We start from the raw sequence: 17,338 nt of genomic DNA on the forward strand, positions 1-17,338 counted from the left end.
CAGATTTCACTAGTAGTAAGCAATGATGTCAGGAAGTGAGATCTTGCTTACTACTATTCATGTGATCACTGATTGCCCAATCAGTGATCACATGATCGGGACCTCGCACAGAGGTCCCGTCCGACGATCGGTGTTCCCAGGGAGCGCGCACATGCAGGGAAGCGGGGAGGACGTTTATAAATGGCCACCCGCTCCTGCACTGCTGCCTTCCAGCCGTTTATGTACATGGGCCGGACAGGAAGTGGTTAAAGTGTAATAACCTCCATTAACCCCTTAAAGGCACCTCCAGACAGCCCTTTAAGTGGGCACTGTCATCATCCCCATTGTTGGTTGGTAGGACCACTGGCATCCTAGCAACCATTGATGTACTCAACCCAACACCTTCCTGCTACAGCCTCACTGTAAGTCTTGCAGTGGTAAGGGGACTGTTATGGGGACACTGACGTAAGGAGGGACCCTGATTTAAGGGGGGCTCTGATGTATGGGGTTACTGATAGGGACCCTGATGTAAGGGTGGGGGGGGGTTCTGATGGAGACCCTGTTTTAATGGGGACTCTAATGTGAGGGAGACTCTGATTTTAGGGCAACAGTGATGTAAGAGGGGACTGTGATGGGGACTCTGACATAATGGAGACTCCAATAGGGATCCTGATGTAAGGGGGCCCCTGTGAATGCTTGTGTAAGTGGACTCTTATGGGGAACACTGATATAAGGTGGGGATTCCAATGGAGACTTTGGCATAAGGGGGAACTTTGATGGGGACACCGATATAAGGGGGTCTCTGATAGAGACAACGATGGAATGGGAATATTGGTGTAAGAGGGACTCTTATGTGGGCACTGATGGAAGGAGACCCTGATGTGAGGGAGACCCTGATTTAGGAATGACTTTGATGTATGGGGGAACTCTGTTAGGGACAGTGACATAAGGGAGATTAGGATGGGGATCCTGATGTAAGGGGGGGGGATTCTAATGGGGACCTTGACATAAGGGGGAACTTTGATGGAGACACCAATGGAATGGGGATATTGGTGTAGGAGGGACTCTTATGTGGACACTGATGGAAGGCGACTCTGAAGGAGACCCTGATGTGAGGGAGACCCTGATTTAGGAGTGATGCTGATGTATGGGGGAACTCTGTTAGGGACCGTGACATAAGGGAGATTTGGATGGGGATCCTGATGTAAGGGGGGCCCTGTGAATGCTTGTGTAAGTGGACTCTTATCGGGAACACTGACGTAAGGTGGGGATTCTAATGAGGACTTTGACATAAAGGGGGAATTTTGACCCTAATGTAAGGAGACCTTGATGTGAGGAAGACCCTGATTTAGGAGTGATGCTGATGTATGGGGGGACTGTGACATAAGGGATATTTGGACAGGGATCCTGATGTAAGGGGGGGATTCAAATGGGGACTTTGACATAAGGGGGAACTTTGATGGAGACACCGATGGAATGGGGATATTGGTGTAAGAGGGACTCTTATGTGGATGCTGAAGGAGACCCTGATTTAGGAGTGACACTGATGTATGGGGGAACTCAGATAAGGACCGTGACATAAGTGAGATTTGGATGGGGATCCTGATGTAAAGGGGGCCCTGTGAATGCTTCTGTAAGTGGACTCTTACGTGGACACTGATGTAAGGAGACCCTGATGTAAGGAGACCCTGATGTAAGGAGACCCTGATGTAAGGAGACCCTGATGTAAGGAGACCCTGATGTAAGGAGACCCTGATGTAAGGAGACCCTGATGTGAGGGAGACCCTGATTTAGGAGTGACGCTGATGTATGGGGGAACTCTGTTAGGGACCGTGACATAAGGGAGATTTGGATGGGGATCCTGATGTAAGGGGGTCTCTGATGGAGACACCGATGGAATGGGAATATTGGTGTAAGAGGGACTCTTATGTGGATGCTGATGTAAGGAGACCCTGATGTGAAGGAGACCCTCATTTAGGAGTGATGCTGATGTATGGGGGAACTCTGATAGGGACCGTGACATAAGGGAGATTTGGATTGGGATCCTGATGTAAGGGGGGCCCTGTGAATGCTTGTGTAAGTGGACTCTTATGGGGAACACTGACGTAAGGTGGGGATTCTAATGAGGACTTTGACTTAAGGGGGAAACTTTGATGGGGACACCAAAATAAGGGGGTCTCTGATGAAGATACTGATAGAATGGGGATATTGGTGTAAGAGGGACTCTTATGTGGGCGCTGATGGAAGGAGACTCAGAAGGGGATCCTGATGTAAGGAGACCCTGATGTGAGGGAGACCCTGATTTAGGAGTGGTGCTGATGTATGGGGGAACTCTGATAGGGACTGTGACGTAGGGGAGATTTGGATGGGGATCCTGATGTAAGGGGGACCTTTGATGGGGACACCGATATAAGGGGGTCTCTGAGGAAGATACTGATAGAATGGGGATATTGGTGTAAGAGGGATTCTTCTGTGGGCGCTGATGGAAGGAGACTCTGAAGGAGACCCTGATGTGAAGGAAACCCTAATTTAGGAGTGATGCTGATATATGGGGGAACTCTGTAAGGGAGATTAGGATGGGGATCCTGATATAAGGGGGGCCCTGCGAATGTTCGTGAAATAATGATGTGGCCCTCTTACTGAAAAGTTTGGGGACTCTGATCTAAAGTACCCTAAATACACCCAAAACCCCACCAAACAAGGAAATGATCTTTTTTTGGAGATAATTTTTATTAGAAGCTCAGAATGTCGACTTTCGAGTCGAGTTTTGCAGTGAAATCCATTTTGGGTGAAATCACTCGGTTCATCCCTCCTTGTAATCAGAGGAAAGCAGTCAGCTGACAGTAAATTATAAAAATGTTTTTTTGTTCTACCATATATTAAGTAAAAGCGGAGTTCCCCTTTAAATCCCATTGTGGAGGATAACTGGCAGCACACAGTGGGGAGCGTCCTGGGGACACGCGCAGCACTGACAGGTCACCCCAGAAGAGGGGCGGGACCATTCCTTTGTTACCTGAACAGATATTTATTTATTTCCGGTACTTATATAGCGCCGTCAGTTTACGCAGCACTTTACATATATATTGTACATTCACATCAGTCCCCGCCCCCGAGGAGCATACAATCTAAGGTCCCTAACTCAGTCATACATACACATACTAGGGACAATTTAGACAGGAACCTATTCACCTACCAGCATGTCTTTGGAGTGTGGGAGGAAACTGGCGTACCCGGAGGAAACCCACGCAGGCACAGGGAAAACATGCAAACTCCAGGTAGGTAGTGCTGTAGTTGGGATTTGAACCGACAACCCCAGTGCTGCCAGGGGGAAGTGCTAACCACTTAGCCGCTGTGCTGTCCCATGAGATCCAACTAATTTGTTTATTTCAAGTCGAAATATTATAAACCGGGCGCCGCGTCAGCCTTCTAATGGCCAATTCCGGAAAGCGCTGGAAAACGGCTTTTTAATCCATTACAGAGCGTGGTCGGGGGAGAGCGCTAATAGATCTGATTTATAATTCATGGCGGCCCCCCGAGAGGTCAGAGACAGCAAACCGGAATGGTTCCGGAATCCGACACGTTGTAACAACTTCCAGAGATGTATCCAATGTTATCTGTCAGATATACAAACCGTAATAATGTCTTTGTCACGAAAACATTTTTTTTTTTTCAACAATTCTTTCATCCTCTCCTTTAGTCCCGGTGGTGATCGTTATGCGTACTGAAAATGAGAAATTCTCCATTTTGAGTGGTCACCAGAAAAGGAATGGAGGAGGAATCTTATAACGGGGACACCTGCTGTGGTGACAACTGTAGGAGGGGAAATCTCTCACTAAGTAATCTCTTCTCTTCCTGTTGTGTCACCGGGGCAGGAAGTGAACCGCATGGAAGAAAAATATATTTTAAAAATATTCTTCCCAAATATATTGATATCTATTTGAAATACTACAATTTTGGCCGCATTCAATATATTTCAATAAATAAATAAATATATATATTGTATGTTAAAATGCATGTTTATTGCAAAACATATGTAAAAATATAAACAAATATATGTATTAATGGCACTGGGCAGGAAGGGGTTAACATGAGGCGCGATCAAAGGGTACCTGTGTGCTGGGAGTCTTGTACTAGGGAGACATGCTGCTGTGCAGAGAGATACAAAGAAGCATGTCCTTGCTGACAGGGGAGAGATCTGTGTTGCTTACATACAGAAAGGGGCAGACTGACAACTCATGGGGCCCCTGGGCAATAGGGGATCATGGGGCCCCTGTGTCCTTGCCCAAACTCAAAAAAAGCCTATGAAAAAGGTACCAGGGGCATCTCATGGGGCCCCCTACTGACCCTGTGCCCTCGGGCAGTGCCCGAGTTTCCAAATGGTCAGTCCGCCCTTGCATACAGACCTCTCCCCTGTCAACTTTACCCCGGCCGGCCGGGACCTGGTGATTGACATCTCTAGCCGCCAATAGCAGTGCAGGTAGGGCGGCAGGCGCTACCTGGAAATCCAAAATCACACACACAGACATATATATATATACAGTGGGGCAAAAAAGTATTTAGTCCCCACCAATGGTACAAGTTCTCCCACTTACAGAGATGAGAGAGGCCTGTAATTGGCATCATAGGGAGACCTCAACTATGAGAGACAAAATGAGAAAACAAATCCAGACAATCTCATTGGCTGATCTGGAAAGAATTTATTTGCAAATTATGGTGGAAAATAAGTATTTGGTGAATATGAAAAGTTCATGTCAATACTTTGTTATATATCCTTTGTTGGCAATGACAGAGGTCAGACGTTTCCTGGAAGTCCTCACAAGGTTGGCACACACTGTTGCTGGTATGTTGGCCCATCCTCCATGCAGATCTCCTCCTCCATGCAGATCTCCTCTAGAGCAGTGATGTTTTGGGGCTGTCGCTGGGCAACACGGACTTTCAACTCCCTCCAAAGGTTTTCTATGGGGTTGAGATCTGGAGACTGGCTAGGCCACTCCAGGACCTTCAAATGCTTCTTACGAAGCCACTCCTTCGTTGCCCGGGCGGTATGTTTGGGATCATTGTCATGTTGGAAGACCCAGCCACGTTTCATCTTCAATGCCCTTGCTGATGGAAGGAGGTTTGCACTCAAAATCTCACGATACATGGCCCCATTCATTCTGTCCTGTACATGGATCAGTCGTCCTGGTCCCTTTGCGGAGAAACAGCCCCAAAGCATGATGTTGCCACCCTCATGCTTCACAGTAGGTATGGTGTTCTTTGGATGCAACTCAGCATTCTCTCTCCTCCAAACACGACGAGTTGTGTTTCTACCAAACAGTTCTATTTTGGTTTCATCTGACCATATGACATTCTCCCAATCCTCTTCTGGATCATCCAAATGCTCTCTAGCAAACTTCAGACGGGCCCCGGACATGTACTGGCCTAAGCAGGGGGACACGTCTGGCACTGCAGGATCTGAGTCCCTGGCGGCGTAGTGTGTTACTGATGGTAGCCTTTGTTACGTTGGTCCCAGCTCTCTGCAGGTCATTCACTAGGTCCCCCCGTGTGGTCCTGGGATTTTTGCTCACCGTTCTTGTGATCATTTTGACCCCGCGGGGTGAGATCTTGCGTGGAGCCCCAGATGGAGGGAGATTATCAGTGGTCTTGTATGTCTTCCATTTTCTAATTATTGCTCCCACAGTTGATTTGTTCACACCAAGCTGCTTGCCTATTGCTGATTCAGTCTTCCCAGCCTGGTGCAGGTCTACAATTTTGTTTCTGGTGTCCTTCGACGGCTCTTTGGTCTTCACCATAGTGGAGTTTGGAGTGTGACTGTTTGAGGTTGTGGACAGGTGTCTTTTATACTGATAACAAGTTCAAACAGGTGCCATTGATACAGGTAATGAGTGCAGGACAGAGGAGCCTCTTAAAGAAGAAGGTCCAGGTCTGTGAGAGCCAGAAATCTTGCTTGTTTGTAGGTGACCAAATACTTCTTTTCCACCATAATTTGCAAATAAATTCTTTCCAGATCAGCCAATGAGATTGTCTGGATTTGTTTTCTCATTTTGTCTCTCATAGTTGAGGTCTCCCTATGATGCCAATTACAGGCCTCTCTCATCTTTGTAAGTGGGAGAACTTGTACAATTGGTGGGGACTAAATACTTTTTTGCCCCACTGTAGATATATGTGTGTGTGATTGACATCTCTAGCCGCCAATAGCAGCTGCGATAAATAATAAAGAAGTAAATATATATATATATATATATATATATATATATATATATATATATATATATACTTGATTTTGCACAGCCCTGCCACCGTGCAGCAGTACTTCTGCTATGGGGCAGAGGGCAAGTGGTTATACAGCAGAGCTCAGAATGGAAGATGGAGAAGCAGCACATGTACTGCAGTGGTAGGAGCGTGCTGACAGGAGGAGAGAGCAGAGTGATGGAGAGAGAAGCTTGTCAGTCTGCTGCTTCTCCTTTCAGTGTCTGCTGGCTGGGACCTGTACGTGTGACAGGAGCAGGAGAAACTCAAGTCCCCTCCCTGGCCAAACAGGGCTATGCTGTGTGACAGAGCTGAGTAAATATCATGACTGGATGGACACATACAAATCCTTTGTCAGGTCAGCAGCTCTGCAATGTGTGCGTTTAGCTGTTTGCCTGGAGTTCAGCTGTAAAGACTGTGAAATGTGGGGAAGAACGACTAGGTGGTGGGGAACGTGGCAAACTTCCATCCTCAGAAAGTCGATGCTTTAGCGATGTGTTCTTTTTTCTGGCAGGCTTTCATTTGTCACGCCGGGTGACCACGGTGGTGCCGGAGAGCTGTGTCCTGGTCATCGTGGGCCTGGTTATGGGCGGGATCATCATTGCGGTGGACAAGCAGGCTCCAGTCATGAACAGCGATGTCTTCTTCCTCTACCTGCTGCCCCCCATTGTCCTGGATGCCGGATATTTCCTGCCCATCCGGCCCTTCTTTGAGAACATGGGCCCCATCATGTGTTATGCGGTGCTGGGGACCCTCTGGAACGTGGGTGGTATCGGCTTCTCTCTGTACGGCGTGGGCCAGGTGGAGGCTCTGGGTCTGCAGAACATCTCCCTGCTCCATCATCTCTGGTTCGGGAGCCTCATCTCCGCCGTCGACCCCGTGGCCGTCCTGTCCGTGTTTGAGGAGATTCACGTGAATGAGAAGCTCTACATCCTGGTGTTCGGGGAATCTCTGCTGAATGACGCCGTGACTGTGGTGAGCCTCTGAGATATCTGCAAAAATTCCCCCCAAATTCCGGGGAGTTTGGGGGTGAACCTGAGATATCTGCCAGTATACCCCCCGATAGCAGGGAGTCCGGGGGTGAACCTGAGATATCTGCCAGTATACCCCCCAGATACCGGGGAGTTCGGGGGTGAACCTGAGATATCTGCCAGTATACCCCCCGATAGCAGGGAGTCCGGGGGTGAACCTCAGATATCTGCTATTATACCCCCCAGATACCGGGGAGTCCGGGGGTGAACCTGAGATATCTGCCAGTATACCCCCCGATAGCAGGGAGTCCGGGGGTGAACCTCAGATATCTGCTATTATACCCCCCAGATAGCGGGGAGTCCGGGGGTGAACCTGAGATATCTGCCAGTATACCCCCCCAGGTACAGGGGAGTCTGGGGGTGAACCTGAGATATCTGCCAGTATACCCCCAGATACCCAGGGAGTCTAGGGGTGAACCTGAGAGATCTGCCAGTATACCCCCCAGATACCAGGGAGTCTGGGGGAGAACCTGAGTTATCTGCACAGTATACCCCCAGATAGCGGGGAGTCTGGGGGTGAACCTGAGTTATCTGCCAGTATACCCCCCAGATACCAGGGAGTCCGGGGGTGAACCTGAGTTATCTGCCAGTATACCCCCCAGATACTGGGGAGTTCGGGGGTGAATCTGAGATATCTGCCAGTATACCCCCCAGATACAGGGGAGTCCGGGGATGAACCTGAGCTATCTGCCAGTATACCCCCAGATACCGGGGAGTCTGGGGGAGAACCTGAGATCTGCTAATATACCCCCCCAGATACCAGGGGGTTTAGGAGTGGCCCTAAGATATCTGCCAGTATACCCTCCAGATACCAGGGAGTCCGGGGAGGGCCATGCTGTTCCTGGTACATACCAGCCTATCTCAACCAATGTTCCTTCAATGATTACTAGATGTTCCTCCTGTAGTGTCAGGTTGATCTCTCACACGATAGTACCTGCTTACCATAGTTCCAAGGATGGGGTCACTTGTCAGAGCCAACAACATGGAGCCAATGGGGACTCTCAGCTGTAAACTCAACTGTTGATTTTTTTAAGCTTTGATCCCACTGATCCCCAATGTAAGAAGCATTCTCCTCACTGACCACCACCACAGATAAATGGGAAATATACTTGAAGGGGAGTTCTTCTTTTCAATCAGTCATTCAACGAAAATATCAATAGATGCTGTAGTGTAGTGTGGAAAAAGTAAGTAGAAGCTGATATTGCTCCCCCATGTAGGCACTTTGTATAATTGTCCAGCAGCCCCTGACATTGACTCAGTGAAGTGTTAGACCGCTGCTTTCAGCTGAAGATTATTTTGGTTTTCCTTCCATGAGCTGCCCATTTCAACCAACCTTCCCCCCCAACAATATGTCGATGGGAATCAAATCAGAGTTTGACTAGAACGGGTGTCGGCAACCCGCGGCTCCGGAGCCGCATGCGGCTCTTTTTCACCTTTCCTGCGGCTCCGGAGCACACTGCCCACCAGGTGACAGGCAATAGGGTCGGCAAGCCGCGGCTCTTTTAATGCAGATCTTCTGTGTGCCGGGCGCCCGCTGGCAAACATTGGCTGTCAGGATGTAGGCGGGGCAGCCCGGATGTAGGCGGGTCAGCGTGACGAACTCCTCTCCTCTCACAGTCCGCCCTGAAGACCAGAACGGCGCGGGAACCCAGCGAGAGGAACGCGCGGAGCAAAGGTAAGTGAATTCACACAATATGGGGGATGAATTACTATAGGGGGATGAATTACTATAGGGGGATGAATTACTATAGGGGGATGAATTACTATAGGGGGATGAATTACTATAGGGGGATGAATTACTATAGGGGGGATGAATTACTATAGGGGGGATGAATTACTATAGGGGGGATGAATTACTATAGGGGGGATGAATTACTACGGGGGATGAATTACTATATGGGGGATGAATTACTATATGGGGGATGAATTACTATAGGGGGGATGAATTACTATAGGGGGGATGAATTACTATAGGGGGGATGAATTACTATATGGGGGGATGAATTACTATATGGGGGGATGAATTACTATATGGGGGGATGAATTACTATATGGGGGGATGAATTACTATAGGGGGGATGAATTACTATAGGGGGGATGAATTACTATAGGGGGGATGAATTACTATGGGGGATGAATTACTATATGGGGGATGAATTACTATATGGGGGATGAATTACTATGGGGGATGAATTACTATATGGGGGATGTATTTTCAGTTTTAAAAATGTTTCTCTCAAAATAAATTTCAATCGTGGTTTTGGCGAGATTTGGCTCAGTCGAAAAAAAAGGTTGCCCACCACTGACCTAAGGCTATGATTGTGATTATGACGATACACTGTGGCCCTGATTAACCCTTTGCTTACTGGGCCCTTAAACCCCCTTCATGACCAGAGCGTTTTTTGCAATATATGCAGTGTCGGATTTGTTTTAAATGTTGCAATGGTTTTGCGGCTCCCAGTCTTTTTTTTCCCTCTCGGAAACGGGTCCAAGTGGCTCTTTATGTCTTAAAGGTTGCAGATCCCTGGACTAGAACAATCCATCACCCTCCATTTCTTGCTGTTGAGTCATTCCTTGGTGGGTTTGCTAGTGTGAAAAAACAACTAGGTAAAGCTCCCCCATTTGTAGACTTAAACAGAAGTTTTATCAGAACTCACAAATGGCCACTCACCTGGTAGGAGAGAACAGAAGGCTCATCATAATAAATCCGGGACTTGATCGCTCCTCTCTAGGGAGAGAACTGCCACACAGCTGACCGGGAAACCATCCATCATCCAAAGAGAAGGCAGGACACACCTGGACCGTCGCGCTGGTCTAATGGCGTCACCGGAGGACACAACGTGTTTCCAAGCATGCTTCTCAAGCTTCCTCCCTTCTTACAACTGGATAGATGGACCACTTGTGGCATTTCTCTTCCTAGAGGCAAGCAACCAAGTCCCGGATTTACTATGAAGAGCCTTCAATTCTCTCTTACCATGTGACTGGCCATTGGCGAGTTTTAATAAAACTTCTGTTTAAGTCTACACTTAGAGGCGCTCTCCCTTATCTTTTTTTTTCCCTGTTAGAGCCTGCTTCTTGCTCCAGGGATGAGCCTGCCCAAGTTGATGGACTTATAGGACTTTCCATATCTTTTAATAGCTCCTTACTGGACTTATTGGATTTGGCTTTGGTATTACCATTATTTATGGCTTCCATCAGTATCTACTCCAAGTGTGCTGTTTCCATCGCTCCCAACTCCTTGGGTTTGCTAGTGTGTTGACTCATTTCTGGTTTCACCTCAACCTTTGGTCAGATGGCCTCACATTCTCATCAAGCACGCGGATATGATGCAGAATGTATCGCTGACTCAATGACTATGAGCTCTCCAGGCCCTGAAGCAGCAAAGCAACTCCAAACCATAACATTTCCACCGCCAAGCTTCACTTTTAGTATGAGGTTCTTCTCCTGAAATACTGTTCACTGTTTACGACAAACATGTCTACTGCGACCAAACTCCTCTATCATTTTTGGATTAGTCTTCAGCACATTGTTCCAGAAGGTTTGGTCCAGGGGCGGACTGACAACTCATGGGGCCCCCGGGAAATAGGGTATCATGGGGCCCCTGTGTCCTTGCCCACACCCAAAAAAGCCTATGAAAAATCCAATGAAAGGTACCAGGGGCATCTCATGGGGCCCCCTAGTGACCCAGGGCCCTCGGGCGGTGCCCGAGTGCTCGAATGGTCAGTCCACCCCTGGTTTGGTCTTCATCTGTATCTCCAATGGCAATCTATAATCTTCCTCTAGTGTTCTTTTTTGGACCTCAGAGTTACTGGAACATCCTGAATTGGAATTTTGGGGCTATTTGAGATGTCTTTTAACATCAGATGGTCAGGCTCTTGGGTTAAATTTGCTGGGCCAACCAGTCCTGGGGAAATTGGTGGTAGTTTGAAGTCTATGTCGCTGGAGGATTATGTTCCTTACCTGGAATGATTGATTTAAAAAAAATGTTGGTAAGAAGTCCCTTACCCTCGGCCTCATGGGCATCTGAAACTTTCTTTTTGAGGGCCATGGAGAGCTCCAGTGATCTTGGCATGATGACACCACACATGTCAATAGCAAAGAGGACGCCCGACCCCAGATATGTCTAAGATATAAATAGGACTACCTGTATAAGGGGGTACCACCAGTCCTCCTGTACGGGGCTCAGGCCAGCAGGGGGGCCCAGGCACCTCGGTAAATATGATGTGGGCAGGGAGGGTGATCGGTATGACGGGGAAAATTACTGGAACCGACCCCTTGTTTCGCTCTTTCTGTAGCAGCTGAAAGCTGGCTTGCTCTCCCTTCCGTGCCGCTGGCTTTTAGCTGCTGCAGAGAGAGCCCTACAGGGGATCGGTTCCAGTAATTTACCCCCCCCCCTGCTGCACACATCACCCTACCTGTGCACCATATGTTTCCTACCAGGCCACCCTGTGTGCCCCCACCCCCCGCAGTGCTGCAGGCTTCCCTCCTCTCCTTCCTACCAGCAACTGCAAGCACACAGTAGGATCCTTCAGGATGGAGAGTGGGGGAGGATCCAGTAAATACTTCACATTGACCACCCACTTCCTTTCCTGAATGGACACAATGAGTGATCAATACCAATCACTCACTTGGTCATTCATAACTGAAGCATAGTAAACAGTTTTGGTTTTTTTTTTTGGGGGGAGGGGGCCCTGTCAGATTGGCTGCATGGGGCCCCGTGGATTCTAACAGCAGCTTTGACCTTCATACTAGTATATCTAAGGAGGTTCTACCATCGACACTTAATCTGAAATCCCAGATTCTAAATGTTGGGGGTGTACTTACTTTTTCCATTTGATAATTTTTTTTTTTTGTTCGTTTACAATATGAGAATGAATACATTGTGTACGTTTTATGTTTTATTCGTCCAAATATATCACCTCTAACTGTCGGCACTATATCAAGGAAGATCTGATTCTTTTGCCATTCAAATATGATGAAAAAGTCCACAGTTTCCATGGGGGGGGGGGGTACTTACTTTTTCACATGACTTTTAAGTGCTCGGGGCCATTTCTCTGCTCAGTACAATACAACCCCACGTGGAAGAAAAACATATTTTATATATATTTTAAAAATACATTCTTAATATATTCTTCTCAAATATATTGACATCTATTTCAAATACTACAATTTTGGGCGTATTCAATATATTTAAAAAATATATTTGTGAACATATTTGGGAAATATTTTTCAAAGTGTATTTTGGAATGCATTTATGAATATATGTAAAAATATATGTTGAAATTACTTTTTTATCTGTTAATAAAATCTGAAGAATATTTTTAAAAAATATATTTTCATAATATATGTCTTTGGAAAATACATTTAAATGACTTTTTTGGAATGCGTTTTACAAGTATATTTAAAAATATATGTTTAAATGCATTTTTTTTAGATGTTCAAAAATATCTGGAAAATGTATTTTAAAAAAAAATATTTTTAAATATATACCCTTGGAAAATACATTTTAATTTACATTTTTGGAATACATGTTAAAATATATTCGCATGGGCCGATATATTTTTAATGCTTAAATGCATTTTTTTTTGGTGTTCAAAAATATCTGGAAAATATATTTAAAAAAATATATTTTTAAATAGATACCTTTGGAAAATAAATTTTAATTTACATTTTTGGAATACATGTTAAAATATATTGGCGTAGGCCAATATATTTTAAATATATGTCGCATGTATAATTTCTTTTTCTAAATACATTGGAAATATATTTCTCTTCCATATAGGACATAATAAAATGTGATATATAACGTAATGTAATATAATGTATGATAAATATAACGACAATACATCTTCCCTGCAGGTTCTATATAAGCTGTGTGAAGCCTTCAGTAAAATGTCGGATATTCGGCCATCGGACGTCATCGCCGGCGTTGGGGCGATCTTTCTAGTGGGTGTTGGAGGAGTTCTGATTGGACTCGTATTTGGCTTCTTGGCGGCGCTGACAACAAAATTCACAGAGCACATCCGTGTCATCGAGCCGCTTTTTGTCTTCCTGTACAGTTACCTGGCGTACCTGACCGCCGAGATTTTCCACCTTTCCGGCATCATGGCGTAAGCGAGATCCCCATTATATCTCTGCACTACCCACATGGAAGAAAAATATATTTAAAAATATTCTTCCCAAATATATTGCCGTATATTTGAAATACTACAATTTTGGCCGTATTCAATATATTTCAATATATATATATACAGTTGCAAGAAAAAGTATGTGAACCTCTTGGGATTACGTGGAGTTTTGCATGAATTGGGCATAAAATGTGCTCTGAACGTCATCTAAGTCACAACAATAGAAGAACACAGTCTGCTGAACATAATACTACACAAACATTAGATGTTGCCATGGTTTAATTGCACATAACATGTAAACATTCACAGTGCAGGGAGGAAAAAGTATGTGAGGCCCTAGCTTAATGACTTCTCCCAGAGCTAATTGGAGCCAGGAGTGAGCCAACCTTGACTCCAATCAGTGTGATGATATTGGATGTGTTGCTGACAGCTGTCCTACCCTTAAAAAACACACACCTGTTTTGGGTTTACTGGTTTCAAGAAGCACTGTCTGATGTGAACCGTGCCTTGCAGAAAAGAGCTCTCAGAAGACCTACGATCAAGAATTGTTGACTTGCATGAAGCTGGAAAGGGTTACAAAAGTATCTCCTTGAGCCTTGATGTTCATGTGTCCACGGTAAGACAGACTGTCTACAAATGGAGAAAGTTTAGCACTGTTGCTACTCTCCCTAGGCGTGGTTGTCCTGTAAAAATGACTGCAAGAGCACAGCGCAGAATGCTGCATGAAGTAAAGAAGAATCCCAGAGTGTCAGCTAAAGACCTACAGAAATCTCTGGCACATGCTAACATTTTTGTTGACACATCTACAATAAGGAAAACATGAAACAAGAATGGAGTACATGGGAGGACACCACGGAGGAAGCCATTGCTGTCCAAAAAGAATATTGCAGCACGTTTGAAGTTTGCAAAAGAGCCCCTGGATGTTCCACAGCACTACTGGCAAAATATACTGTGGACAGATGAAACCAAGATTGAGTTGTTTGGGAAGAACACACAACACTATGTGTGGAGAAAAAAAAGGCCCAGCACACCAACATCAAAACCTCATCCCCACTGTAAAACATGGCGGAGGGAGCATCATGGTTTGGGGCTGCTTTGCTGCCTCAGGGCTGGACGGATTGTTGTCATTGATGGGAAAATGAATTCCAGAGTTTATCAAGACATTTTTCAGGAAAACGTACGACCATCTGTCCGCCAACTGAAGCTCCGCAGAGGATGGGTGATGCAACAGGACAATGAGCCAAAGCATACAAGTAATTCAACAAAACAATGGCTGCAACGGCACAGAATACGCCTTCTGGAGTGGCCCAGTCAGAGTCCTGACCTCAACCCCATTGAAATGCTGTGGCATGACCTTAAGAGAGCGATTCACACCAGACATCCCAAGAATATTGCTACACTGAAACAGTTTTGTGAAGAGGAGTGGTCCAAAATGACTCCAGATCGTTGTGCAGGTCTGATCTGCAACTACAGGAAACGTTTGGTTGAGGTTATTGCTGCCAAAGGAGGGTCAACCAGTTATTAAGTCCAAAGGTTCACATACTTTTTCCTCCCTGCACTGTGAATGTTTACATGTTATGTGCAATTAAACCATGGCAACATCTAATGTTTGTGTAGTATTATGTTCAGCAGACTGTGTTCTTCTATTGATGTGACTTAGATGACGTTCAGAGCACATTTTATGCCCAATTCATGCAAAACTCCACGTAATCCCAAGGGGTTCACATACTTTTTCTTGCAACTGTATATATACACACACTGCATGTTGAAATGTGTTTTTATTACAAAATATATGAAAAATATTTTTAAAAATACATTTCAAATACTGTATGTCTTTAATAATAAAAATCTTCATTTTTGGAATGCGTTTACAAATATATGTAAAAAATATGTTAAAATGACTTTTTTATATGTTAAAAAAAATCTGAAGAATGTATTTAAACCAAATATATTTTTAAAAACATATATTTTTTTAAATTTATTCTTCAGATTTCTTTTAACATATAAAAAAGTCATTTTAACATTTTTTACATATATTTATAAATGCATTCCAAAAATGTAGATTTGTATTTGTGCCTGCGTGGGTTTCCTCCGGGTACTCTGGTGTCCTCCCACACTCCAAAGACATGCTGGTAGGTGAATTGGCTCCTGTCTAAATTGGCTCTAGTATGTGTATGGATGTGAGTTAGGGACCTTAGATTGTACGCTCCTCGGGGGCGGGGGCTGATGTGAATGTACAATATATATGTAAAGTGCTGCGTAAATTGATGGCGCTATATAAGTACCTGAAATAAATAAAATAAACAATTAAAATCTGCGGACAGATTATTCAGAGACCTCACCTGGATACTATATGATAAAACCTATTACTGTTAGAAAACTTAATGTGCAAAAACTTTAAATCCGCCCGCTGGCCTCCCCTTCTGTCTTGAACAGTGTAGCGACTCCTCCCCTTCAGTCTTGCACAGGTGTACCGGCTCCTCCCCTTCAGTCTTGCACAGGTGTACCTGCTCCTCCCCTTCAGTATTGCACAGGTGTACCTGCTCCTCCCCTTCAGTCTTGCACAGGTGTACCTGCTCCTCCCCTTCAGTCTTGCACAGGTGTACCGGCTCCTCCCCTTCAGTCTTGCACAGGTGTACCGGCTCCTCCCCTTCAGTCTTGCACAGGTGTACCGGCTCCTCCCCTTCAGTCTTGCACAGGTGTACCGGCTCCTCCCCTTCAGTCTTGCACAGGTGTACCGGCTCCTCCCCTTCAGTCTTGCACAGGTGTACCGGCTCCTCCCCTTCAGTCTTGCACAGGTGTACCGGCTCCTCCCCTTCAGTCTTGCACAGGTGTACCGGCTCCTCCCCTTCAGTCTTGCACAGGTGTACCGGCTCCTCCCCTTCAGTCTTGCACAGGTGTACCGGCTCCTCCCCTTCAGTCTTGCACAGGTGTACCGGCTCCTCCCCTTCAGTCTTGCACAGGTGTACCGGCTCCTCCCCTTCTCTCTTGAACAGGTGTATCGGCTCCTCCCTTTCAGTCTTGCACAGGTGTACCTGCTCCTCCTCTTCAGTCTAGCACAGGTGTACTGGCTCCTCCCCTTCAGTCTAGCACAGGTGTACTGGCTCCTCCCCTTCAGTCTAGCACAGGTGTACTGGCTCCTCCCCTCCAGCCTTTGCACAGGTGTATCGGCTCCTCCCCTCCAGTCTTGCACAGGTGTATCGGCTCCTCTCCTCCAGTCTTGCACAGTTGTACCAACTCCTCCCCTCCAGTCTTGCACAGGTGTACTGGCTCCTCCCCTTCAGTCTTGCACAGGTGTACCGGCTCCTCCCCCTCAGTCTTGCACAGGTGTACCGGCCCCTCCCCCTCAGTCTTGCACAGGTGTACCGGCTCCTCCCCTTCAGTCTTGCACAGGTGTACTGGCTCCTCCCCCTCAGTCTTGCACAGGTGTACCGGCTCCTCTGCTGGCCTGTAATGGCTTCCTCTAATGTCACTGCACACTGGGAGCTTCTCACAATGTGCATTAGAAGCTGCAGCAAGTCAGATAGAGCTCCACCTCCTTTCCTGGATGGAGGACATCCAGCATCATCTAGCTTTTTCTCTCTCTCTGGGGGGGGGGGGGTTTGGAGTTGGGGGGAAAGGGCTAGATGATGTCAGCAGATATTTAGAGCCCATTGCACCCTTACAAACCACCTTAAAGTGCATGTACACCTTCAAGGTGAAATTCTACGTGTGCATTTCTCTTTCTCTACAACCTCTGGTAAAAGTTCCTTTTATTCATGAAATTGCAATAATCGGCAAATACCTGGAGATCCTGCTGGGTGTCTTCCTGTAGCAATCTGACTAGTCTAAGCACCAAAACAGATGCGTGCTAGCGGGGTCAGTTTGCACCTCTCTGCATTTAGTCCCATGATCTGATTTTCTGTGCTTTTCTTCACATGCACTTCAATGTCTCCTTCCCTATTGACACAT

At 46.1% G+C, this 17,338-nt stretch overlaps 1 protein-coding gene across 1 annotated transcript in view; it reads left to right on the forward strand.

Moving 5' to 3' along the window:
- LOC149428477 (sodium/hydrogen exchanger 2-like) overlaps nt 1–17,338 on the forward strand; it is a gene marked incomplete at its 3' end in the record, with an annotated part of 32,603 nt that overhangs the window by 6,742 nt on the left and 8,523 nt on the right. The window contains exons 2-3 of the mRNA XM_089667359.1: nt 6,743–7,203; nt 13,119–13,369. Of these exons, the coding sequence (XP_089523485.1) occupies nt 6,743–7,203; nt 13,119–13,369 (712 nt within the window). The remainder of the gene's footprint in view (nt 1–6,742; nt 7,204–13,118; nt 13,370–17,338) is intronic.

This window comes from Staurois parvus, unplaced genomic scaffold, assembly GCF_062004578.1.
Source record: "Staurois parvus isolate SC_StPar_1 unplaced genomic scaffold, SC_StPar_1.0 ptg003212l, whole genome shotgun sequence".
Classification (NCBI taxonomy): domain Eukaryota; kingdom Metazoa; phylum Chordata; class Amphibia; order Anura; family Ranidae; genus Staurois; species Staurois parvus.